This window comes from Passer montanus, unplaced genomic scaffold (genome assembly GCF_014805655.1).
Source record: "Passer montanus isolate IOZ18808 unplaced genomic scaffold, ASM1480565v1 scaffold1, whole genome shotgun sequence".
Lineage (NCBI taxonomy): Eukaryota > Metazoa > Chordata > Aves > Passeriformes > Passeridae > Passer > Passer montanus.
This window is the reverse complement of record NW_024356504.1, coordinates 18,500,443-18,527,804: the sequence shown is the minus strand read 5'-3', so window position 1 is coordinate 18,527,804 and position 27,362 is coordinate 18,500,443. Positions and strand designations below refer to the sequence as shown.

The following is a 27,362-nucleotide window of genomic DNA, read 5'->3' as shown; positions in this document are numbered from 1 at the left end:
GGCATCTCATCCTGTTCCTACTGTGATGTCTAATAGTAATATCAAATTTTACTGGGAAAAGGATGGGGCATTTGGGAGTCTGGGTTGAAATTTCTAATTTTTTTTTTTTTTTTTGACAAACTAACTTTTCTAGAAACCAGGTTTGTAGAGAACAAGAAACATATTGATGAGGCAACAGAGGAAGAAACCCTAGACAAGTCAGTACTGATAGGAAATCTCTCTTACTTCTATAGTGTGAGGACACTTTCAGGTTCTGCTTGACCACAGAAAGACCTACAAATAGCAGAGCACAGGCACAAGATCTGAGCATCCCAAAAAGCATGATTTGTGGGCAGTATCCTATTATCCCCTCAAGAAAGAAGAATGTTTGTTTCACTCGTATTGTTTCCAGTTCAAGTTAGTCTCCTACGTAGCATCATAATCCTGTTCCTATAGAGCCCAATTCCTGCTACAGTTCCTGTGTCTGAAGGAGAAGCTACCCAGAACAGCATGGCCATGACTGGTGGCATTCCAAGTCCCCTGCTTCTCATTCCAGCTTCCAGCCTCTTCCCCTCTGCTAAAATGACGCGCAAATTTATCACCTTTGCTGTTCCTTTATTGTTCTTCCTACATGCTGGTTCTTGAGTATCAGTAGCTGACAGAAGACTTCCTTGTGTGGTCTTGTAGGGCAAGACTGAAGAGATAGGCACAAGTCATATGGATGCAAAAATTCATGTCTGCAGTTCAGGGGAGAATGTGTTAAGTTATAGATTTGTGCAGAAATATGGCAACCACATGTCAGTCCTTGTGCATGTTAGTCCTCTGGTAAAAAAAGAAGCTGTAAGAAAGGAAATAAGCTGTGTGAGAAGGGGAAAAGCAAGCAGGTTTAGAATAGAAAAAAACTTAATTTAAGTACTGAAGATTTTGAAGCATAGTAGATAGCATTAAGTTCCTGGCAAAAGTCTGAGTTCAGTGATCTGTGTAAGGGAATAAACTGTACCTAGTGTTTTAAAATATGTGCTTTAAAAAAAACACCCTCCAAGTGATAAAAAAAAAAAAAGAAAGGTATAATGAGATCCAGCTTCCTGTAAGTTTATGGTAATTTTGTGCCTTTTGCTAGTTGTTCTATTTATGTGGTCCTTTACTGTAGCCTGGCTCCCACCCTCTAATATAGTTATCCTCACAGCACTTCTTTGTGGTGAGGAAGTACAATAATCCCCACTTTACAAATGGGGAGCCATGGCAAAAGAGAGGCTTAGTGACTCGCCTGAGGTCATGCAGGCAGCCCATTATGGAGCAGGGAATTCAACCAGGACTCCCAAACAGCAGACAAATGCTCCGAGCCCAGGGCTGTCTGTCCTTTAGCTCGTATTTTTAAAGCACTCAGAAGGTTGTAACCAGATTTCAGAGATGGTTCGGGGGTTATTGAATCCAGTCTGACTAAAATAACAGAATAGCTGGACCAAGTGAAAATGTGCTGCTTAGTGTAGAGTTGCAATATCAGTAAGTCAAATAAAGGTTTTTCCGCTGGCAGCTCTGGTTTCCTCTCACTTGCCTGAGCTTGCTCTCTCATACACACACACAGAGACACTGTCTGCAACTCATTTTTCTCCTGCCTCGGAAGAAGGACTTGGTGAAAGGAAATTGGTATAATTAAATGGTTATGTAGGAAGCTGATGGTAAGTATTTACTTTTATAAAATAAGTGGAGGAGGAAAAACCTATGAGATGGATTTCTTAGTGTTTGCTTTTTTGGGTTTATTTTTGGGAGCAGAGTATTGAGTGACAGAGATTTGTTCCCAGCAGAAAATGCTTGAAACACATTAGTCTGCTTTGGTATTAGAAAGATTAGAGGGCACACTGTGAGAATTTGTAAGGATTTATGTGCTTTTTAGAGAGGATTAAGAATAAAAAAAAAAAAAATCCAGATTAGAAATGCTGTCTAACCACATCACTACTCTACAGACCAACATTTGCATGGTGGTTTTCTTCTATGTTTTAATACCACAATGTTTGCATTGCAACTTCAGTTACAGTTGGTTTTGTTTAAAGACCATAGTCTAGGTGTGCACAGTATGTGAGATGAAATTTTAGGAGTTGATGTAGCATCCTTTAAATCTTATTCAGGAGCAAGTGTGAACAAGCAAGAAATACCTGAGAAAAATAGTTTAGGAATATTCTTATTCTATAGAGTTGCTTAAATAAAAGAAAAAAAAGAATCAGGCACATTTCATAGTTCTTAAGTGTGTGCTTTCTTCCTGTCTGTCAAATTGTGAACTTGAACAAGATTTGTCCTCTGGAACATTATTTCTTTAAAATATTTGGACATGGTAGTTCTCTAGTAACACCAGACTGCACAACATGGAATTAGTTATTTGTTTAGGAACAGAATTGTTAAACATCCTCTAAGCTGTAAAAGGATACTTCCTAATTATTTACTAGAAGCATCCATAGTTAATTAAAGTCAGACTGCTAAATGCGGATAATTAGAGGCTTATGTTGCTTGTGCTGATTTGAGCTAGTATTTAATTTGTAAATTCAGTCCTTTTTAGACACTTTATTTAGAAAAAGCTTAAATCTTTGCAAGATGTTCTTATGAAAAAAGACTAGCTATGTCTTTATGCTTTACAGTCTCACTATACTACACCTCAATTTGTCCATAGTTTTTGGTACCTTACCAACATGCAATAAAAATGTAACTTGACCAGCAGCAGTGGCTTAATTGTTCAGGGTTTCTTTTTTTTTTTCCTTTCTTTCTTTTAACTTCCTCCTACACTGTTTCTTTCTTTCTTCTTTCGTTTTTTTTTCTTTTGTTTCATTTTGTGTGGAGGTTGGAGTTAGACTTTATCCACAGTATTGTTTGTGCAGTGCATACCTGAGCCCAGTGATGCTCGGAGGATGAGTGGATGTTGAGTGTTATGTGTTTTCCAGCCGTGTGCCAGCAGCTGTTTCAGGTGCTTGGTACCATATCCAGGTTTCTGTGGATTTCCATGTCACAGTCACCCTGTGACAGTGACAGCAGTGCACTGTACCTAAGCACAGACACTTGAGCATTTTGTCCCTACAGAGGTCCTGTGAGCAGTTGTATTACCTTAATTTTCCCTCTTGCTCTTTTCAGCCATTGCAATGGCACTGACCAAAGTGAAGTGCTCTTTGCATGGGTGAGCATCATTTGGATTGGATTTTGGGTGTTGGCTGTTGGGTTTAGCTTTGTTTTCAGTTTTACTTCCCTTACAACATTATTTTTGAAACAACATTTAGGTAGCATATGCTATCTCTAATGTTGTTTTGTCGTGTAAACACTCTGCAAAGTCAGTACAGATGTGTGGGGAAGGAGATGTTTTGTTACTGGCCTCTTATGGTTTGTATTGCAGCTTCACTGCAATTTAGATTGTGTGGTATTATAGTGCCTCTTGACAAGAAAAGATTTTCATAAAATCTACATTATACCTGGCACATTATTGTCACTCCTGATGATATGAAAATTTTATTGCAGGTTTTTAGTAGTGGACTGATTTTTTAGTTAAGAGTTCAAAGCTTTGCAAATACGGGCATTTATAGGCAGTGGAAAGGTGCATATTAGCAGGGGAGAAGGACACGTGGGAAGAAGGACTGAAGATTGATTTGAAAAGTTTGGTCTTCATCTGTAAAGAGAAATAAATTTTAGAAATGTGCTGGCAAATACGGACTCTGTATGCAGCAGTTTACAGCTCTGTAGTTGATTCATAGTCCAGTGGGGTAGATTGTGGTTTTAGCTGAGTGGAAAACTGAATTTGGAGCCTTGTCATTAATGAAAGAACAATTAGTTGAACAAATCATTCTTCATCTTTTTCAGGGAAATTGTTGCAGTGACTATAGCTGTGAGAGCCTTTCACTGTTTGTCCCTTCAGGTACTAAGTATATTTGTTAGAAGAGAAGCAAGGCTTTGATTTCATGTTGTGTCTTTGGAAATGCAATCAGTTTCTTTCTTATTTAAATGATATTGTGATTTCATATCATTCTTTAAAGTACAAAGATGATTCTTTTCCCGTGTGTGTTTTAAAGAGGTGCTTATGCTGGAAAGGGGGACTTATGCTGTGCTCTCAAGTGACTGTCAATACAGACATTCACTGCAGTTTAACTCGTGGAAATGAAGGCAGAATTTCTCAGTTTGAGGCTGTACATCATAGTTAGGAAATCACCTTTATCCCATTTCTGTGTTGACCTCAGCAATTGAAATGCTGGAAACACTAGAGGATTTTCTGGGGCTTTTGATGTCAATATGCAGAAATGCTAACAGAGCACTATCCAAGAAGAGATCTGAAGTCCACAGCATCTGTGTTCTTATGAATGAGGAAGGAGATTCCAAGCATTATTTGAAAACCTGTGTGCATAATTTATCTGATATCTTGGAAGGATTTGGTTTCTAAACTGTAGTTCCTGACAAGTGCATGCAGTGAAGCACAAAGTTCTCTGACTCACCACTTTAGACCAAAACACCTTCTGGAGGTGCCTCTTTGTCTCTTTGGCTGTGAGGGAGAAAAAATTCAGATAAAATATGTAACTTTTAGACTAAGAGCTTCTGTAAGAAAAGCTGCCCTCTTAAACTGTTTTGGATAAATGTAGAGAAGGTGTTTCTGTTAATGAAACATGTCAGGTGTGTTCTTTTCAAACTAAATTCTCAGACTGGGTTTTCAAGTACATACATGTGGCATTGGAGTGCAAGTCATGTTTGGAAATGAATGAGTTTTCTGTTCCCCTGCTCCCTAGATAACTGCAGCCTGTTCTAGAACAAGTATGCTTCATACAGTCAAGAATAACATGGCCTTAGTGTAATTGATTTTTCTCTTGTTCAAATTGAAGTTTTACTGTTTAGTCAGGTATTGTTAATTGCAACTTTTATCAGAATCAGATGAATAGATACATAGTCCATCACAGATTGGTGTGCATGGCAGAGGATTAAGACCAGAAGTCCAGTATTTTTATTGGTTTGACATAACTTACTAGTCATGTTAAACCCTACTTACTATGGTTAATTAATTTCTCAGGTTTTTTCTTTCTTAAACTTGTCTGTTAAATAGGCATTTTACAGTGGGGCTTCTAATTTGCATAGAAAATTCAAGGTATTAGTATTATGGTCAGCTACTACTTTTTTTCCTGAAAACCATGAAATTTTGTTTTTTTCAAGATACAGTAATTTTTGCTTTTTCTTGATAAATATGAACTGTTCAGCAGAAGAATTTCTTCTGAAGCAGATAACTGTAAATAGTTCTCTAAAATGCCATTCTTGTAGCATTATGAAATTTGGTTTCCATGCTATTTTACTAGTTTATGTGCTGTAAGAAGGATTTGCAGTAAAGACTTTGAATTTCTGCAAAAGCATTTGTTCTGTACTAGCAGTACTTTGCAGGGAGATATCCAGATATTTCTTAAGATCTTGAAAGCTTGGTATGAAAAATCAGATTTTCCACATTCCCGCTTGCAACTTAAATCCAGAGCAAACAGAGGTCTCTTTATTTCATAAGTACTTGTTTAGCACTGGCTCACTTTTGAGACTTACTGATTTTGTTATATTCCAGGCCAGGAAAATCAAAGTCATAGCATGAAAATATCCTCCTGAAATAAGTTATTACCTTTTAGTGCAGTTGTAAAGGATGACTTCTTGGTTAATGACTTCAGGCTCTGGCCTGAGACTTGAAAGTTCAATCTGAGTTTGCCTCAAGACTGTGACCCTGACCGTAACTGTGGGCACAGGCACCATTCCTGGGTCCCAGTTCCCCTCCCAGAAAACAAAACCTGCCACCTTAGGCTGAAGATCCTGCCATGTGCACAAGTACAGCACACATACAGAACCTCTGCCCCTGGTCTGATTCCTAGTTGCTTCTGTCATAAAGGTAATTAAACATCATGATTTCTATATTACCACTTGTTTCTCTTTTGCAGTCCACATCATGGGGGATGTGAAACTGGTGACATCTACTCGAGTCTCCAAAACCTCCCTGACACTCAGCCCCCCAGTCCCTGCTGAAGCACCAGCATTTACTCTTCCTCCTCGCAATATCCGGGTGCAGCTGGGAGCCACTGCCAGGTTTGAGGGAAAGGTAAGAAATGGAGAGCTTCTGAGTTGGGTTTTGCCCTTTCCTGAAGCTGACCAGGGGGCTGCAAAAGTAGTGAAGTTGCCTCTGCAATATTGGACCTTTACTCAAGAAGAATACAAGCAGTGTTTGCCCTCCTGCGGAGGCAGGAGCATTACAGGTCTGTTTCTGTGTAGAGGAGAGATTTGTGGAACCTGAGCATTGCAAAGTATAACTTTGTTGAGCATGCAGGGAGCTGAGGTTATTATCAGCGAGAAACTGCTTCAAGGGCTGTCTCTGGTCAGCATGTTCCCCTACTGCAATTCTACATATTCTCCTACTGCACATTGACATCCCTGCATCCCAAATATCTGCCCATTCATGAAGCTTCATGTGTGACACAAATGCTGCAGCATGTCCTTCCTAGCAGTCAAGGTAGGAATCTGCAATGAGTGTTGAGAGTTCTGTGTCTGCACTGCCTGCCATATGTGTTCTTAACTTGAAAGAAAAAAGAGCATTTTCAGAGGAAAGACTGATTTGTTCAGGAAAACTTGTTAACTCAGAGGGTTTAAAAGGCTGCATAGAGGGGTGTGTATCCCCCATTCCCCTCTTGTTTGGGATATTGAATTGTGCATCCTGGCATCCATATTTCTTGCATGTGTCAATCCTGGCACGTACTTATCCTTGTTGTAGCTGTCTTCCTTTCTCCTCCGTTAACCCAGTTCTTTTTCCTGGAGCTGTGAGCTTTCCTTCCCAGTCCTTTCAGCTTCCTTTGGTTCGTGTCACGCTCCGATTGCACGCTGACAGCTGCACCATCAAACTGACCGCAGTGGAACCTTTGAAGTGGTGGGACTCGTCTGACACAGGCAGGAAACTGCAACCCTACTGTAACAAAAGCAAGGGCTAGAAGGAATTTGGGAAATTCTTAACTTCTGAAACTCTAACTTAAACACAGGGCCTGAAGAGGGCATCTGATATTTATTTTATTTGTTTGTGTAAGACCAGCCAGGAACTGGGATTTTTCAACAGGAACTGTATAGGGAAACAGGTTTTGGAGTATATTAATTTTGAAATCCTGAAGCAAAATGCAGTAGTTGTTAGATTTGACTTTTTAAAGAAAAGTTGTCATTTTTCATACAAAGCAAATTTCAATAAAGTGCTTAAACCAAAGCAGTATTTAACCAAATCTTCAAGATTTTTTTTTTTAATTTGCTTATTTTTAGGTGATTTTAAGGCACCAGTCAGAAACGCTTTGTGTGTATGACATTGGCCAGTCCCCATGAACACTTCTGTTCTTACTCTGTATGTCTTATTTTTTCTTCCCTTCATTGTTTCACCTTGTGGCAAATGCAGTAGGAAAACGGCAGCGTGTTTCTACTTTCTCCATGTGACACCTGTGCACAATGCTGTTCTAATTCCAACTGGTTCTTCCAGGCTACGCTGCAATAATAATTCAGTGAATTATAATTGCAGCATGTGCTAAGGTTTGGTTTTATAGTTCTCATGTTTCCTAATTAAAAGCTCAAGTGGGATATTTCCAGTTTTTATTGCACTCCGCAGAATTTTTATTATTTAAGTCAAATGGAAACAATTGTAAAATATAATGACCTACAAGCTAGAGTGCCATCACTGCTTTACATTTTTTTTATATCTGGTTTTAAAGTGTTAATTTTCCAGGGATATATATCCCCTTTTTAAAGCCACTTTGAAGACTGGAAGAGTAAAGTCTGAAGGGTTTTTTTAGTAGCTTGGAAGAAAATACACAAATTCAATACTAATTAAACTGTCAAGTTTAATTTCCTTGAAGGAACAAAACTTTGATTGAAGTCCTGGCTTGGACTTACTTGATGAAAAATCTAAATATCTCTTCTGGCAGTTCAATATATGAGCGTAGCCAAAACCTTTAATTTTCCATCCTTAAAATGGGGGTGACAGAATTAGTATTTTGTTTGTGCTCTTACTGTAGTAAGATGGGCAGAGTGAGGGGGAACACAGCAGCCCCTTTGAAAGGTGCTGTGGCTGAACAGCTGCAGGAGCCTGCAGAGCTGTTAACATCTGGCTCCATCTTCAGCTGGGTAATACAATGTTGCTTCTTGCCACTTCAGTATTTCAGAGGTTCAGAAGGACAGTTGACTTGTTCAGAAAAACAGGTTCAGAAGGACAATCTTAACAAAAACAATTTATTAAGATTTAGTAATAGAAGCTACTCAACGTACTTAGGTTTTTCTATCCTGGAAAACCTATCTAGGCTACAGATGTTGTGATAGGTTGTTGCAGTATAAATATTAAACCAGACTCAGGCTAAAGAAAAATAAAAAGTTTTTTAAATGGCTAGACAGGAGCTTTTCTTCAAAGAGTTTCTTTGCAGTGGAATTGATCTTATCAGAAAGAACAAATATTTTTAGAATCCAAGACAGGATATAAATCTGATACTGTGATGATCCTGTGTTCTCATTAAGTGAACAAGGAAGAGAGGGCCCCAGAATTAAACTTGCTGGTTTTCTTTCCAGCGGCATTATTAGATAAGTTGTGTGAAATGGCAATTCAAGATCAAAGAGAGCGCAAAAGTTGAGAAATAGCCCATAAATGTAGGAAATTTGAGGTAGAAAGAAACTGGCGCTTCCTTTAACAGGATTTTTTTTAAAAATTATTTTCCTGTTCCTTCAACTACCACCCTGATTTTCTTATTAAAATTTCAGGAAGTTTATTTATATCTGACTGCAGATCTCCGTTTTCTAGTGGCATCTCAGCATAGAAATTTAAATCATCATCTTTAAATCATCATCTCAATTGTATGAGCATGACTTTGTCTTGGCACAGAGAGTGGAAACAGTAAGGCAGAGCCAAGGTTACTTTCACTAGATGCTCCCCAAAGATCTGCTGGATGGACATCTTAGTTGTTCATCAATAAATTGTTGAGTTGATTTTTAGGCAAACCACCCCAGATAATTGTGAAATTGCGTTGTATGTTCTGAACTTTTCAGGACTGGGTTGATAAGCTGTTCTTCAATGGCGCATCATGTGTGAGGTGAGCAGCTCAAGGCACTAATCTCATGCCCTGTGTTAAGGCATTTTGGCTCATCTGTCAGAACCTTTAAGACTCTCCTGGAAAGAAAGAACAAGCCAAAATGTTACCAGGCTTTGTTTTAAGCCACTTCTTTCTCAGCTGTATCGAACACTGGATGTTAACTTGTGCATTTGATTGCAGCAAGCATTTAACCTGCCTTATTTGCACATGTGTAATGTTGATGGTCATTAATTTTATGAGCCTAAAAAAATACTTGTGCTATAACTCTTCTTGGGAGGAACAGCCAAATGTTCTATAGATCACAAACCCATTGCCTAGGGGTCAGGAAAGAGTTTTTCTCCTTGACAAAGCATTGTACAATTGGCAACAGAGCAGTATGGGTGATTTTTCTGCTTCATGTGGGCCATATATATGGCCAATTTCCAGAACCAAAATATCAAACTACTAAATCTAGTCTTGTATTTTAATCCCAGGGAACTAGATTTCATGTAGGTCATGGTTTGAGTAGCTGTTGGAGTACTAAATACAGTTTGTTGCCCATTGAGTAGTTACTGTTCTGCCCTTCCCCTTCCATTACCCTCCAGGTAAGAGAACTGGATGGTAAATTTTAAGACAAGCCAGGTCAATGTCACATCCTGCCCCTGGTGTTTTCTGGTTTTTCTTCTACCACCCTGCTGTTGCATCTGTTTGAATCAGTTAAGTCCAATGACTTACAGTTGCTTGTGCTGCCCTCTGTTCTGGGATAGAGAGGAGTCCCATTTCTGCAGTGTGTTAAGAGATAAAGAGTTGGGAAGCTCTACAAGAATGAAGACTGTGTTAAACACTCCCACAGCATTTATAAATTCTTTCAACTACTCACTAAGGTTAAAACTAATTTTAACCTGTTTTTTTCACTGTGCCGTGTTTTACATGCATAGCATGAGCTATGCATGGCAAAACCTTTGGTATCTTCCCTTAGATTTACTCTCAAGGCAGCAGTGTGTGTCCATTTCCAACCCTCAGTCAGCTGGCACTCCAAAACAATGCTTAATTACACCACATGCCTGGATTTCAGATGGCAGGATCTGAGAGGAGCCCATGTAATGACAGAGGATGATGACATGGCACCAACATCCTTTGCTGTTGGCCTCAGATGTTTGCTGTTACAAAATGTACTGGGCAGCTCAATGCGTGGAGCTGCCAGTGGCTTTGGATCTGCTCTTTCTGGAGGGATGCCTGTTCTGAGCCTTATAAGGGAAGAAATTCAGGAGAGACCCATGTTTTCATGGGAGACAGTTGTCTGATGGCAGTGAGTGCTGTGAGAGGACTTGTGCTGATCTGTGATACTGTGCTACTCCCAGAAACCTGATATAAAACACTGAGGCATGTTTTGAAGGGGAAAGAATTGAAAAAGTTCGACTTGACTATGGATTTTATTTGATCTTCCTTTCCACATACCACTGGAGCATTCCTGGGGAAAAAGTGGTGCATTCAGAAGTTACTTAGACCTTTTGTGTTAGGCAGACATTGAGGTATAGACAGCTGAAAGAAAAAGAAAAAAACACAAACACAAAAATAAACACAAAGGGTGGCTGTGAGCAGCTTTTTGCACACTGTTTTCTGTTTGGCTCTTCTACTGCTGTGTCTTCTTCTTTGGTGTAATCGACCTCCCATCATATTCACTTACCACAGGCATGTTCTCATGAGTAATGCATGCATGGTTTTATTTGGGTTTATTTTACTCTATAACCCCATACTGGCATATGGAAACAGTGTCAGCTTTACACAAGGCCAAAGTGGAACTGGCTGCTCTGCTGGGAAGTGGTTAAGGTGGGATTCAGTCAAAAGGACTTCCCCACACAGTGTCACCTACACCCAGAATTATTCAAACACACTTCCTTTCATCAACTGACACAAGCTCCCATGTGTTGATGCCCATTTTCCTTGCCTCACAAATGATACATCCTTAAAAAAAATTACTCAAGAAAGTTCTAGGTTTTAGGCAGGAGTGGTGGCCCATGAGCTCCAACCCTGTCTCTCCACATCTGTCTCTCTGTCACCAGTGGCCACTATAGCTATATTCAGGATTTTCCTAGTAGACGTTATTTAAGCATTCCTTGTGTAGTCTGTGTGCAGAGCATGTGATGATGCTCAATAGTGCTGGGCTTGAAACACTGTCCCCTGCAACTGATCTGTGCATGTGCTGAGGCCACAGCCAGTATTTCTGGATATTTGGCAGCAAAGTTTGGTCAGACCCTTTGCAGAGGTTGTTTTTTTTTTTTTTCAATCTGCCAGATGTTCAGAAATCCTAGACAATGCTGAATATCCTCAAATTCCACCCAGACAAAATTTCTACACAGGAAAGAGGCCATGACTGGGGAACACTGAACATACATTTATATCCCTGTTCTGAGTTGTCTTTTCTCAGGGTTGGTTTTATTATTTTGTATAATTGAGCGTGTGTTCAATAACCCACCACCTCCAAACTGTGGAAGAAATGTGCTGTTTGATCCCGTCACATTTATTTTTCTATTTGCTTTCTGTCTCCTTTCCCACTTTAATTTCTTCTCTACCACCAGCTGGTGACAGGAGTTCTGCTCCATGCAGTGCCAGAAAGATTGGCTCTGTATTTTTGATTGTTGTGGTAGGAACTGCTGTAATTAAAGGAATATTAAAAAAAATTATAATAACTGATGGTAATAATAATGGAAGTTTTTAAAATCTCTACAACTAATGTACATATGGAATTAAATAGAATCTTGTATTGTTTTTGTAGCATCTACCCAAACCAGTGTTGTTTTAGCTGAAGCTAGACCACATATTTGTGCTGCTCTTGGTCACCACTTTCTTTCTTTCTTTACTTTTTCTTTAATGTGTTTCTAAATATTTTGTATTTTTAGGTGGAAGCAATTAAAATCACATTACAAAGCTGGCAGTAAAAGTTTGTATGATTTCACTGCATCTACCTGCCCCCAGTTTGCTTTGATGGAACAAACAAACTGTTGACTCTGACAAGTTTATTTTAGGTTTTAGGGGTTTTTTTGTGACCACCCACTACTGTAGTGTTGTTTGAAAGCATGGCTTTGTGTTAGTTAAAGAAGAAAAGAGTGTCCATATAATAATTTATCCATAGGGATGTTCCTAGGGTGATTTTGAGAAAATTTACTTCTTTAGCAGGGATTTCTTGCTATTTTCTATAGTAATTTAGCAGAAATTAAAAAAAAAAACAACAACCCAAATCCTAAATTATGTATTGACAAATTTGCTGAGGAAAAGGAGACATAAAATATTGGTCCACTGTTTAGGGTTGATAATATACATGTATCTGAAAAAGAAGTAGCTCAAATCTAGCTATTTCCAAAGAGAAAAACAGCTGATCAGCATATCCTAAATAGCTGATACAGACATGGCCAGAGACTGAATCCATGTAGGTCAGAGTAGAGCCAGTCATTATAATTCTTCTTGGGTTTTGTGTCCCATGATGGTTAATCATGAATCTCTCAGATTTCAACAATGTCTCATTAAGTTCTTCAGTTCTGCTTTTAATTTGAAAAATAGCATCATCTTTTCCAGACTAGTCTCCCTTGTTCCTCTGGGTCAGTGCATAAGGCTTTGTTGTGGTTGATTCCACTGGCAATAAAACTCATCATGTAGCATTGTGCTTTCTTATTTAAATAAACGTTCTTAGTAGTACATGAAACATGACTGCAACTTAGCATTATGATGTTTTAAACTTGATTTTTAGGGAATTGTGCCTTTGACTCTTATCACACTCATATTAAGTTTGAAAGTTGAAAAATATCTAGTAACTGTAAGAGAACTAAGAACAGCTCTTACTTTTCCTTGTGCTGCAACAGCCTAGAGTGGTGTGAGAGGTATGAAAAGGTGGGGGGAAATATTTTGGTTGATTTTTTTTTCTTCCTGAAATTGGTCTCTAACTGGAAAGCTTTACATTTTATTTTTCTAGTTCACCCTAAAGATAGGACAGAGTGTTTATCATCAGATGTGCATTTGGCTAACTAGTAATATATTTGCTTTCTGCCATCATAAACAAGGTTTGAATGTCAAGCTCCTTGCCTGCATCTGGCTGATGAAACCAGAAAGGTCAAGGAAGAGTTCAGTGCCATATGTAGCAATGAGAACCCTACATAAAATAGCAAAATATGCTTTTGACTGTCTGTAAATGGGTCCTTGAGAATTTGCACCAAATTACTCCGGGTCACACTTTTTAATATAATTCTGCCTTGCCCTTGTGGGAAAAGAGAGTATTCATTAATAGACAGCAGGCATTATGCATTCAGAATCTGCAGAAGGCCACATGTGGAGAAGGTTTATAATCAAAACACATCATTACTCATTGTGGTTTTGCTCAGTCCATGCTCACTCTAGCACCTTGACTCCAAAGCTAAAAATTTCTGCTTTTGACATGTTACTTGGCTCTGTTCACTCATGGATATAGTATGAAGTTTGGAGACCTACTGGGCAAAACCAGACAAAATAATATTTTTCGATGTAAAATTTGGACTCCCCAGTATCTAAATGCATGCTGAACAGAAAATTACATTGCTGTGAATTCAACCCATTCATGAGGGGGAGAAACCTGTCTGTCTGACGGGAACAGCAAGGGCTGGCTGCTCCCCAGAGGAGTGTGAGCCAGGAGCTGAGGGGAGCCATGCACGGGCTCTGCCATCACCAGCTGGCCACAGCCCTGCACTGGCCACAGCCCTGCACTGGCCACAGCCCTGCTCTGGCCTCAGTCCTTCAGGCTCCTGCAGGCACTGCCATGTGCTGTAACAGGGCTCTGATGTGCCCAGACATGGCAAACTGTGAACCAGGGTCAGGATCCCAAAGGAGGATACAGTCAGAGCAAAAGTAGGCGAGGCCAGATTGTTCCTCTGTAGGTTTCCAGTTCAGTTTTTAACCTTCAGTCTGTAAGACATTATCTTGTCACTAGAGGTTACTGGATCTGCAGCAGGGGCCTGAAACAGCATCCATTTTTCTACCTAACCTTTCAGAGTTCATTGTTTAGTGTCTGGGGACAAACCTGCCTTGATCATGATTCTTAAGTCAAAAATCATCCCAGTTCATAATTCAGCATCCTGTGTGAATGCACATCTCTGTGTTCTTCTCTTATGTTGGAGAAATAATCTTTGGAATGGGAGTGATGTTGAAGTGTTGGGCTAGTGCTTGCTGAGGGAGCCACTGCTGCTCCTATTGGGGTTAGAGATTACATGTCAAAGCTCTGCACTGCTTGGAGCCAGAAAATCAAGGCGTTCCACTGACTGCTTGTCCCTGGGGTGACTAGTCCATTATAAGGGCTTTGAATTACCTGCCTAAATATGTTCACTTTATTCTTCTAGAGAACCTAACAAGCAGGCTATAGGTTAGGAGTTAAATCATGTTTGACTCACAAGGTAGTAACCTGGCCTTTAGGTTAGCCATCCCACATTAAGAATATGTTGCAGTGAGATTCTAGAGATCTTACACTTTTTTTTTCCAAGGTGTTTTGGGAATAGACAGAATGAGAGTGAAAGCCTCAAAATTTTTCTTTTAAAAAATTAAAATTTTAGGCTTTCTGATGGTGAAGATAGTTTTATTCTCTGTAAGTCAGTGTATTGTTACAAACCTGTAGTCAAACAGAACAAAGCAGTCTTTGTCTTCTGAAAATGCTGTGGCCAAAACTGCTACAAATTCAAAGTCAGCTTTGCAAATTTTTTATTGCTTAGATGGAAACCTTTGTAGTTCATTTGAAGAATGAGGCAAAATGGAAAAATAAGTTATTTTATCTTTTTCTGAGTTTTCCCTGCTTTTCTGCATCTTTTTAAAAATACTGTGGTAAATGTTACTCTATGGAATATACTATTTATTATAAATACAGCAGCTGAACCTACTAAAACACTAATTAGAAGTCTTACTGCATTCCAAGTGCAGCTTTTCATTTAAAGATGACAACAGTCTGCGCATGGAGCCCAAAGAAAAGGGAGAGGCAAAGACTGACAAATTAAATAATTCTGCTCATGGTTATTTGCCTGTTGGCAATGGCACATTGAACTTACTTCATCCAGCTCTGTGCTCTCTCAACTCACATTGAATGAGAATGGTAATTTTCCTCCAGCTGCATGGTAGAGTCAGATCATAACTGTGTGGCTTGAGAGTTTGCCATTCCTTCAGCATGTCCCATAATGCACAAGCAAGCCTTTATTTATGGTGCATGTATTATTTAAATTGCTTTTGCAAAGCTTAGAATATTAATGCAATGCACACTGATTTGGAAAAGGTTTATGAAAGCACCTGCACACAGATGGCAGTATGAAATCTAACTTGTATCTCACATCTAACTAATTTATATCACACTCCCATACTGGCAAACAGTGAATAAAGAATTTTTCTGTTCTGTGAACTCTCTGGAACAAGAGTTCAATATACTTAAGCTTGATTTTTTTGTCTATATAAATTGTGGTGTTCCTCTATAAAAGAATAACTCAGCAGTTTGTCTCTGCAGGGAGGCAAATATAAATATTTCAAAACAAAGTTATGCTAAAAGCCAAAGCACTGGAAGAAAAGTTATGATAAAATCTTGGAAGTACACATTAAAGAACTGTTGCAAATGGTATTGATTTCTGCTCATTTCATGGTACCATTTAAACAGCCTCATTCAACTGGAATCCTAGCATTTGTCTGTAGTATGTAGCACATACAAAGGCCAGAGTAGAGCTGGATCCTTCTCTGATGGTCTTTCTAGCCAAAACAACAGAGGAAATAATCCTTGTTACCCCCTTGACACTGATGTGGGGTACCAAGGCATGGTGAGATTTATTGTCTTGTGCAAGATGACACAGAAACACCGAGATAGATGCCTGGATTCAGAGCTGAATGTCTATCTTCCAGAGGTTCAGTTCCCATCCAGTATCCTAGACATGAACCTATCCATTTGGGATAATTTTGGAAGAGGAAGTACAGATGTGCAATGTGTGCAGACATCTAAGTGCCTGCTGTTGCATTCACAGCATCACATCCACAATGCCAGAACTGGGCCTCCAGAGCCTTGACTCAAAGCTGGTTTGTTGGGATATGCAAATAACAAAAGGTTTGTCTGCTTGGGAGACTATTGCATACCCACAGGTTTAAGGGAAAACACGATGTTGGATTTGTTCAGACCTCTCAGTAGGAATGGAGCAACTGCAGTTAAGTGGAGTTCTATTGAAAGCATATGCAGAGTAAGCTCTTTTTCCACAACCTAAACAGCTACTTTTGAATGCACATGTGTTTCTCTTACCAAGATCACAGCAATTTTAGTTTTGAGAGAAAGCATTAGAAAGGAGAGGTGAGCCCACAAACTTTCTCTTAAACTCAGCATATCTATAAATATTTATCCTGAATTGTTGAACTAGAAATTTATGGTTACACAAATTTATACTTAGTATTTCAGTTAGTAGTTTGAGGTTTTTTTCTTTTAAACTGTTGTTGCTCAGCTGCTGGTTTTTATTTTTATTCTGAACACCGCCATTTGTGCATTGTACTGAGTTACCTCTGCTAAAATGTTATTAAAAGGATATGTGTGAAGTTTGGAAAGCTTATCAATTTCACAGATTATTACAGGGTAAAAGAATCGCTGACAGCGATAGCATGCTAAGAACAGCATCCCCAAACTAGGAAAGTATGAAGCTCATTTGGTCAGTGGCATAGCTCCTACAGGAACATAGGGGCACTATTATTCAATGACATATGAGATAAATTCTTGCCCTATTAAGAAAGAAACTTTATACCAGTAAGTAAAAATGCAAACAAACAAAAAAACCCTTTCAGTCTTCCAGAAATAATATGCAATGGAGAAATATCTTTTTCAAGTTTTATTGCAATAAATGATGAACATTCTCTTGTGAAAGAAAAGAGGGTGAATTGTCATCGTCAAAAAGTGACTGCCAATTCTAACCCCAGGTATTGCAGTTATGAAGGAATTGTTGCTATGAAAATTATTGATGCTGTTTGATTGTGCTGCTTTCCTGTGATGTCAGCAGTCTTTTGACCTGATGATATCCCAGTCTCAGGCTGTGGCTTAAAGCATCTGGATTCTGTGATCAGTTCTGTGAGATAAGACAGCTAAATGTTTACAGTTCTCCTTCTAAGTGGGGACATAAACACATTTTGCTAATGACAGAGCAAAATACTGGTGTTCATTTCATCCTGTACTTGCTCAGGGAGCTTTGTCCTTTTAAATGTCTATACAATCATTATCCACCTTTCTGAATTATTACTGAATGAAGAATGAAGGATTGACAATTGAAAGTAAAAATCTTCAAGTCTTAAAAGTTCAGCTTTTTTGATAAGAAGAAGTGAGAAAATTTCCCAACCTTTTATTTTTATTGTGTTAAACTGTTTTATGTTTCAGTCTTTCTTCCAGTGCTGCCACATAAAATTTATAAACAAAAGTAGTGGCAAACACCATAAATCAGGCTGTCCTGCTGAACTGGAAATTAATGAACCACTTCTGTTCTGACAGCTTTTCAAAACTGGTCTGATTCCTCAAAATCTTGTTTCTTGTAGCAAAGATTGCTTCTGCTCTGAAATGAACACCAGTCTTATCAGGAAACTTCTGACATGCTCCTAAATTCACTGCTACTGACATAAAGCAGCTGCTTCATCGAGTAATGTTTGATAGACATCTTGACTCAGAATCACCAAAGAGGGAAACTGGGAGAAGGATAGGGAAAGAGACAAAATTTTGGGACTTACTGGGCTGTGTGGAGAAATTAGCAAGAGCCCTATTTGCATTCCACATACACAGTTCTTTCCCTTCGAACTCCCTTATATTTGTACTGCATAATCCTAAATGACCCTTCACCATGCACAGAGGTCAGCTATTTATTTGCATTTTTTAGCATTTTAAGCTATTCAGCACCTCATAAAATCTAACACTTTTTAAAAGTTGGACCATGGGAAGAAAGCTTTGTCCTTGCAGTTTGCCTTTTCTTTTCTTCTCTAAGGAGAGAGTTAGAACCAGGGAAAACTTTCATTAAAATTGATGAGAGTTGCCCTCGAGAGGGCTGCAAAGTTTATCTTCACTGTTGTGTTGAGAGCTCTAGCACTTGCCCTTGCCTTTGGAATCTTTTTGGCCCATACTATGTGGCAGTACTGAAGTTATTGAGAGCTGGCAGAGTAATTTCTTATCATGTTGCTCACATTTTCCTGTGTTGGTGGCTTTACTTCTCTTATTTGTAACACTATTTTGTGTGTTTTTTATTTCATTACCAAGGCTCTGGACTTGCTCTCTCTGGATCTCTTCACTGTTCACTCAGTACTGTGTACTTTGGTATCTGAATACAAACACATTCAGTCACTGTTCATCTGAGAGCAGTGGCCCCTCTGTTCTGCATCTTCAGACTTTGCATTCATTCCTCCAATAGCAGATTTGTTGGCAAGGAAGAAATATGGTCAGATTATTTCATCTAATGGTACTAACTATTGAAATCTAAGTTCCTTTAAGTGTGAGTTTGGCAAAGTCTGTGTCTCCATGTCTCAGATCCTCAGCTGTGAAGTCAAAGTTACACTTTCCAAAGTGACAGCTACAACTACTTATTTTGGACTGGAATTATCTTCAGTTTCTACATAATTCAGTTTCCTGCACACTCCTACTTTGACAAAATGCCAGAATTTTACCACTTTATGGGGACCTTGGCATCTTTTTGTGCCAGGACAGCATCTGGGTGGCATTAGAGGAAATAGCCTAAGCTTTCTCCTAGACTTTATCCCAGCTTTATGGCATTTGCTTTTGAACTGGCAGCCAGAGGAAGGCTTTTTAAAAATGGGAAAAATCAGACAATGACTAAATATAAATATTAAAAAGATCTAAAGATGGACAGAGATTCAGTCTACCTGTAATCCACATTAAATTCAGAAAACTTGTACTTACAGAAAAAAAGGCCCAGGTGAACATTATGGGTGGTTTGCATAAAACTCTCATGACACACCTAATTGCAACAGGTCAGCTGGCTACAATGTGGGAAGAGTAAAAAGGCAGATGTTGCTGCTGGCAGAATGATTTATGAAAGCTGCATCAGAAACGCCCTGCCAGTCTGAGACAGCAACAGCTGTGTGAAAATGCCCCCATTAGTGTAGCAGAGGTTTACAGCCCCTGATTCAGTTGCTGATTGGCATCCCAGCTCCACAGACATGTTCCACTATACAGTGTGTTCCCTAATGCCCTCTGTACAGGAAAGGGTAGAATCCATAATGGCAGAATTCTGTATTTCAGCTGACTGATGTTTCAGGTTATTTTGTGTTTGTATAAAGACTCCTGTAACATTATTACTTTAAAGCAGTACAGGTAAATTTATTCTTTAAGTGAAATAAAATCTGATTTAAGAAAAGCACCTGTACATGTGATTAATTCCAAAAGACATAAATAGGGCTTGAACATTCTCTTAAGAGCTGCATAAATTTGGACTGATGTTTGAACTTGGATAAACTCAAGGCAGCTTGACACCCAGTGCTACTCTGAAATTCCACTTGAGTCCCTCAGAAAAACATATAACACAAATGGACTTGTTTAGGTTATGGTACCTAGGATAGCAGTGCTTTTTTTCAAACAGTTACACTCTGGTGATTGAGCATAAAGCCAATACTCTGTGCACCTCTGGGAGCTCTTGACACTGAATTTTGCAAAAAAAAAAAAAAAAAAAGAAAAAGAAAAAAAAAGATCAAATGTAGAAGATTGAAGAAATTGTGTGCAGCTGCTGTCTGCTTTTCAGTTAGCAGACCATGTCTTCCATGGATAGATCATAAATTCTTCCCTGCTGAGCATCATAAAAACTGATTCCCCTAAAGACCTGTGGTAGTATGTGTAGTGTTCAGCACCTTGCAATCTGCAAAAAGGGGCTGAATAGTGTGATCCTGAATAAACAGACTGTGCAGAACTACTTTTCAAGAGTCAAAACTAAAATTTTTGGGATGCCATTTGCAGAAGGATCTTGTGTTTGGTGCTTGGACTATAAAATATCAAATTCCATTTGGCACTGGTGAGTGCAAAGTAGAAAAATAAAACATGTCCTAGGTTTACAGGAAGACCATTGGTTTTTCTTGTATGTACATAGGTAATGCTTTGAAGTGAGTGTGTTTGCTCCTACTCTGTATTCCATTTTTGCTTTAATGACACAACTGTGGATTCTAGACTGTTCTGCAGAAGAGGGAGGGTTTTCACTTTGTTTGTAAAGTCATAGCTAAGTCTCCAAATATTTAACATTTTCATGTTTAACCTTGCCAGGCAAGTTCTCTGTTTTAGAAGCAAGCTTTTAAAAGGGATAAACTATTCTTGAGATATGGTTTGTGTGTGTTTAAAGTCTCAGAAGGAGCTTAACAATGTATCATGTCCACTTTCCTTTATCAAGAACATCTGCTGTTCATTTGTTAAAGCAAACTGCAGCTTGAGCCTACCAGAAGCTTTGTTACAAGACTTAAAAAGAGCTGCACTGGCCAGAACCATGTTTCCCACCTGCACTAACAGTAAAAATTAAATCTAAATCAAAATATAGCACCTATTAGGTGGGCTGTAGTTACAACATTCATGTTGTAGTCTCAGCAGTTTCATAGTACTTCTTTCCTACGACTGAAATTAAGAGTTCACAGCAGTATGAAATATTAAAACAAGAAGCAGCTTTTTTCTCTAGTTTGAGAGAAACACAGCTCTGTCTATGTGGACAGAGTATATTTTATGGTGTAGCATCCTCTGCTAAGGTCCCTTCACAAGTCTTTTGGTCAAAGTCCAAGGTCAAAACCCATTGGTTCTTGATTCAAGTAAATTAGAAGGCTCTGGCCCTCTGATGACTATGGGAAACACCTCTTTATTTGTAGGGCCTAGGATGAGCCACATCCACAGAGCAGCTGCTACTGTTTGGATTGAATCTCTTGGGGCTGCATGAGCCTTCAACGATGTGACCTTCAAATGAGCCCATCTAATATGTAACTTGCAATAAAGGCAATAATATTCTATTTTTGCTGGTACCTAGACAGTGGAAAAGGCACACTATCCAGTCTCTATCACATTTCAAGTGTGTGTTATTTTTTTCTTGTATCTTTACTTTTTTGATTATAATTACACTTGCAAAATGTGCCCTGCTATTTAATGGTGTTTCTTCTGCTGCTTTCTTGGTACAATCTGATGGCTTATTACTCTAAGTTTTGCAAAAAGTGCAAGCAGTTTAGTCCCCGCTAGAAATGAGTATTTGCTCTGCCAGGTTTGTAGGCAGCACAATAAAGGTCACACTTTGTCAGACATTCTGAGTAGTTTTCCACATCTCCCTTGACTTTGCCTTATGGTGACTTCTAAGGATCTGCCAAAAGCACATGTTTGGGAGTTCAGTGGTAACATCTGACAACTCTGGCTGAGGCTATCCTCATTTTATTCCTTTGCAGCTCTGATCTCTCTATGCCTTTTCTGAGATGTAGATCCCAGAAATTACAGATTTTCTCCTGAAGATGGACATGGAACAGAGAATAGGCTACAAAACCTTCTCAAGTTTTCCTCAATTTCTGCTAAGATAGGCAGGCAGCCAAATAAGCAAAACACCTGCTGTTCCTTAAAGGAGGTCACTGCTGACAGACATCATCTACCAACCCACTGGCTAATTTTTTTTGAAAGTTTATTGCTTGCCCAGTCCACTGTGGTTGAGGCAAATAATTTATTCTCTTCTGCATTATAGGTACCTATATGCATTAGAAAACATTCAGCATTTCTCATTACTGCCATTCTTCATTTACGGCTTGTTACTCAGGTCGTCCACACTTTGTTTTTGTGTTGTTTTACTGCTTCCAGACATTACAGTCTAACTGTGAATGTGCTAACTGCACTACATGCATGTGAATAGAAAACATATCTCTCTTTCAAATGTATATTCAAAATCTATTTTCTTTAGATGTATTGAATCTCCCAAATAAAACCGATTCTTTCATTTAATGGTTGACAACTATACACATGTAGGTCTTAATTCTGGACTTTGGGGAATTAAGGCAAAGGTAGTCTGCAGAAATGCCAGCACAACTGAACACTGTGTGCTGACAGAATCTGGATGTTTTAAAATTCTGATTTCATGGGAGCAGGATTGTCTCTTGAGAAGAATTTTAGTCATTAGTGAATTAATACTTCACTATATGAAATCATCTCTACGAAGGGAGTTATTTTGAATAACAACTTCTTAAGAGTTGTAACATTGGCAGTCTTAGTGCAATTTCTGATGTGCTCGTCTATATATGATGTAATCCAGGGAGATTTTGCAAGCCAATAAATCCTGTTGATAGCTGTCCTCTTCCTGCTCTCAGTGCTTGTGTGACCTTAAACTGCAAAATGAGACATTTATCTAGTCCTTAACATCAAGCACTGAACACCTCAGCCAGTACAATGGATGTCGTGCTGGAATATGTCGTGTAATGTTTGCCATCATTTCTAATAGTCTTTAGGTGTTACTGTCAAACTGAAAAATTCAGTAGCAGTACACACCCCATCAATGTTTCGCACTTACACTTTGGTTTATTGTAACTTATGGCTGCTTCTTTTTGAGTGCTGTGGGTTTGTGTTCATTGTCAACCTCACTGGAGCCAGCAGCAGTTTGAAATTTGTAGTTAAAAGCATAGGCCAAAGGAGTGCATCCTATGGCCTTAAACTGCTACTGCAACTATGCTTATGTAAGCAAACCTATGTTTTTCTGAAATTGGTATATAAACAGCTCTTTTATGGAGCATAGATAGAGACCAAGTTTTAGAAAATGTTTCCTGTGCTTTTGAACAAGAAAAAGAATCACTAAATTCTGTTTGGTATTGGTGGTCAGTGACTGCCTTTCAGTTTGTGACAGTGGGGAATAGTCTGTAAGGCCACATTTTCTAATAATACTATCCTTTAGTGTACAGCTTCCATGGATTTGTTGTATTTTTCCTTTTCCTTTGGGAAGCTAGCACCATCCCTTTTCAACAACATTCTCTTAGACTCAGATGTGGAACAATCTGAACTCTTGGAGTTTCACACCTCACAGGTTCTCTCTCAGCTCTTTCCCCGTGCTGTTGATGCACTGTTTTGCCTTACCAAACTTTTCCAGGAAGGGTTTAAGCACTTGAAGGGTCCAGACAAAAACTCAAAACTCCTGTTTGTGCTAATACAATGGTTATTTGCTGCTTGCTGTCAAGTTCCCACTCGTTATTGTAGAGCAGGTAAAGAGAAGCTGCAGCCTCACTGGGACTGGCAATACTCACACAGGCCAAGTTGTAAATAAGGGTTATAGCATGCTGCTGCTGGGCATTAAATAAGCAGATAAATTTCTCTTTGCTGTGGATTTATTCAAGGCAGATGTTTTTAGTGAGCTCTGGAAAGGTTTGGAGGAATATAAAACCTGCTGCAGTTCTGGAATTGATCCATGAGGATCAAAATCTGGTAACCAGTGATTTGTTTAAGGGTCCCTGACACTTTTATGGCATGACCATGTATTTCAGAGCGGGCTGGCTCAGTTTGAAACACATTCCAAACCCAAACCTGAAATAAATCCTTGCAACAGAGCAATTCTGTAAACTTCTGCTTTCCCATTATTTCATTTTTGACAAAAAATTCAAGGAAAAAAAAAAAAGTCATACTTTGGGAAGGGAATGACTCAACCTTTTGAAAGGAAATGGAATGCTGATAGTCTGTGTTTGTAGCTTTTGGTGTGGCATTTCCTCAGTGTAGAGATGTGGATGAACACATTAATATAGACAGAGCAAGTATAAAACAAAGGCAGAGAAGAAATGGAAAAATACTTAATGTAGCCTCAGCCATGTGATACTGGAAGTACATACATAATAATCTACCAGAGCTTGAAGGGTCAGCTAAAAATTGCCTTGTGTGGTCCAAGAGGGACTTAAGAATATTGTAAAACAAAATTGAAAAGGAAGACGGGTATTTCCCATTGTTTTGACCCCAATTGTTCCCTGTTACAAGTGATGGAAGGTTAATGCTTGAGGCCTTTGGAGCTGGGCTGAAGAATTCCATGAAATTCCATGAAATCACCAGAAGAAATTATTATGAACTGGAAAAAAACAGTAAATATATTAGGTGATGTGTAGTTGATGACTTTCTTTTGCAGGCCAGAATCTCAGCAGCTGTAAACAGATGTGGCTAGACTAATGCTAGTAAAGAGGCTGTGATGTGAAGACAGAACCACTGAAAAGGTGCTTCTGTCTTCACATCGGTTGAAGTGCTACTCTTCATTTTTCTGTACTGTAGATACTTGATACATCAGTGTGAAAACAATTTTGCTTCAACTATTTTAAATTTATCTTAATATCCAGTGAAGCAAAAATGAGAACTAGTAACTCCATTCTAATATACTCTCTGGCCTTGGGTAAATCACTTAATCTCTCTGCTGGTTTCCTAATCTAGAATGGAAAGACAGGTATGAGGGCATTGACAAGTTAATAGTAAGAAACAGTTATTTGGTGCAAGTCACTTCTGTGACAGTGAGCACATTATCAACTGCCTGGAGTTAGAGTATTGTAACAGTCTCATATTGCTGCTACACATCTCCCTTTTTCTGAAATTGAAATGTGCTGAGAAAGATATTCCTTGGAGCCTGTGCTCTGAGTAAGCACTAAATCAATATGCTAGGGTAGGGTGAGGAGTCTGGGACGAGAAGGAACTGCTGTTTATCAGAAAGCACTGGAAAAAGACATGACCACAGAGAGCTTTAGAAAAACGCTGTGACATTTTTAAACAGAAATCAGCTCCCCATTGTGCAGGATCCCACAATTCATGGAACATGGCTTTTGCTTGTTAAAGATAGACTCAAAAAGAATTTGAGAAATTATTGCAGAAGTGGAAAGTTTCTTCAGTTTATTCAGCATACTCAGCTTGTGGCAAATGTTAATGTCCTTAAATACTGAATAAGTAGTGCCAGGGAGAAGAGGTCACCACATCATTGGCAAAATTAATTTGTCTGAACTGATATCCCAAGATTTAAAGGAAAGAGAAAATATTCTGACAGCTGTGGGTTAAGCTGCAGCAGATGATAAACCCAGCTGGAGTGAGGTGGGGCTGCATTAAAAATTAAAGCTTTTTAAAGAAGAGGGCCTAAGAATGGGTAAGATTGGTTGGCCAAATATTGTAATTTGCAAAGTGAGTGCTGTGCAGTCAGAGAAAGTAGAGCTGAAATGAGAATTGGAAACTGAGAGGGGAATTCTGGGAGGAATTTGCCCAAACCACAACCAAGCCTTCTTCACTTCAAGACAGATCATCAATACTTTGCCCACCTGGAGGTTGAAGGGACTTCCTACTCAGTTGCCAAATTTTTATATATAGTTCAGAAGGCAAGATTGCTTCTTTCCCAGCGAGCAGACACAGCCATGACTATTACTCATTCCAGCTCATCTTGATTCACTCAGTTACTTCATGGCTTGTAGGCAAAGGATCAAAGAGTCAGGAGATGGAGAGCTGACATATCAGAGGGGGATAGGAAAGGAGTACTGCAATCAGGAGTTGTTATGATGACTTGGCAAGTGTGCTGACTATCAGCACATTCTAAAGTGATCCTCAAGGAGGATGGCATTTCTCACAGAGCAGAGGAAGAACCTTTGCCTAAGTAGTTTTTTTATTTGGTGAAAACTGGTGTATGTCTGCTTTTCCCATTTTTTTGCAAAAAAAAGTCACAGATCCTCATCAAGTTTCAAGAGCTCTATTTCAAATCAATAACTCAGCTCTCAGTTACACCAGCCGAGGATCTGCCTGTAAATCTGATGGTATCATTAATGCCATAGGAGGCAGGGATATACCAGTATGGTTGTCATTTAATGAGAACAGGACTGGTTCATTTTGCTGAACATTTGGGTAAACCAGGAGTCTCTTTTAGTTGAGCTTCATGTTTGTGTGACTATATGTAGGTGCCTGTAGTCCTCTCCTGCCATAACATGAGAATGACCCTTAATAAGACTTTCTCAAATAACAGCTCCTTATCTTCTACTTCTAAAGATCGAGACAGAATTTGGTATGTTGTCTGCATTTTTGCCTGTATATTGTCAGGAGCTACTATGTCTCAGCACACTTGAAAACTAGATGTCTGAGTACAGATTTACATTACAAGCCCAATCCTTGGCAACCATGCTAAAAGTATTTGGTCCAACAGCCTTGCACTCTTGCATACTCAGAGGTGTAGTAGCATTACTGCCCTTTTTTTGAGTTTCTGAGCAGTGGGGACCAGGTGTCAGGATTTTTCATTGGCACTCTCACTGTGTTTTTTCAGAGAAACCGTTCTAGTAGGAAATTTTTCTGCATGAGTATCTATCTGCCTGACTAGTCTTATGATTTTAAGTTTGGCTTGTCCAAGAGTTTTTTTTCATTTCATTATCTTCTGCCATTTGGCTTGCAAAGAGTATGTCTTTAACAGACATATTAAAGAATATGTGTCAAGAACTTTCCACTGCATTGCTAAATGTCCAACATTTCTCCCTGATAGCATCATCTGTTAAGTTTACCTTCTTTCTCCACTCTCTCTCACATCTTGCCAGGTCAGAGGCTACCCTGAGCCACAGATCACATGGTACAGGAATGGGCATCCTGTCCCAGAGGGAGACCATTATGTCGTGGACCGCAGCATCCGGGGCATGTTCAGCTTGGTCATCAAAGGTGTGCAGGAAGGTGATGGTGGCAAATACACCTGTGAGGCTGCCAATGATGGTGGGGTTCGTCAAGTGACCGTGGAACTGACAGTGGAAGGTCAGCAGATTCTTATTCTGTTGTTTTGGTGATTATAGTTTAACTAAAAGAGCAAGGTGTGCTAAACAGTCTGGTTAAAACACAACACATGCCTTCTCATTGATGCAAGAGTAAGGTTCATTTACTGCACTTCACAGGTTAAGACATTGTGCATGTCTACAATTATATAAAGTGTGAGTTCTGTTTCAGGTGTGGGTGATGATGTGCAGGTAACAAAAGTCCTAGCTTTAAAGACTTTGTTCTAAGCTTTGTAATTTTCATGGAAAATTACCACTCAGGACAAAAACTGTGAAGCTGCATGCCTGGTTGTAATTGCATGCTTAATGTCAGACAGGAAACAGCCAGGATCAAACCCAGGAATTTTTAAGAGCACATCTGCATATTAGATAGTTGCAAATGGCCAAGTTTAAAATTTAAAGAGTGACACAAAGCCAGGGAAGGATTGAAATCAATTGTACTGCTTCTCCTCTTGCAGTTTGGTCATATCAGAGACCTGTTGAATGTCAAAACCTGTCAGGTCACAACTTTGTCTTGAAGTCTTGAAGAAAAGAAAAAAAATCTGCAGCAGTCCTGAAACTATCAGTATTTGAGTGTATTCAGAGTCA

At 39.0% G+C, this 27,362-nt stretch overlaps 1 protein-coding gene across 1 annotated transcript in view; it reads left to right on the top strand.

Annotated features, from left to right (window-relative positions):
• Positions 1-27,362, top strand: part of MYLK (myosin light chain kinase) — a 195,863-nt gene that overhangs the window by 49,463 nt on the left and 119,038 nt on the right. The window contains exons 2-3 of the mRNA XM_039702582.1: positions 5,901-6,058; positions 26,550-26,757. Coding sequence (XP_039558516.1) covers positions 5,901-6,058; positions 26,550-26,757 — 366 coding nt within the window. The remainder of the gene's footprint in view (positions 1-5,900; positions 6,059-26,549; positions 26,758-27,362) is intronic.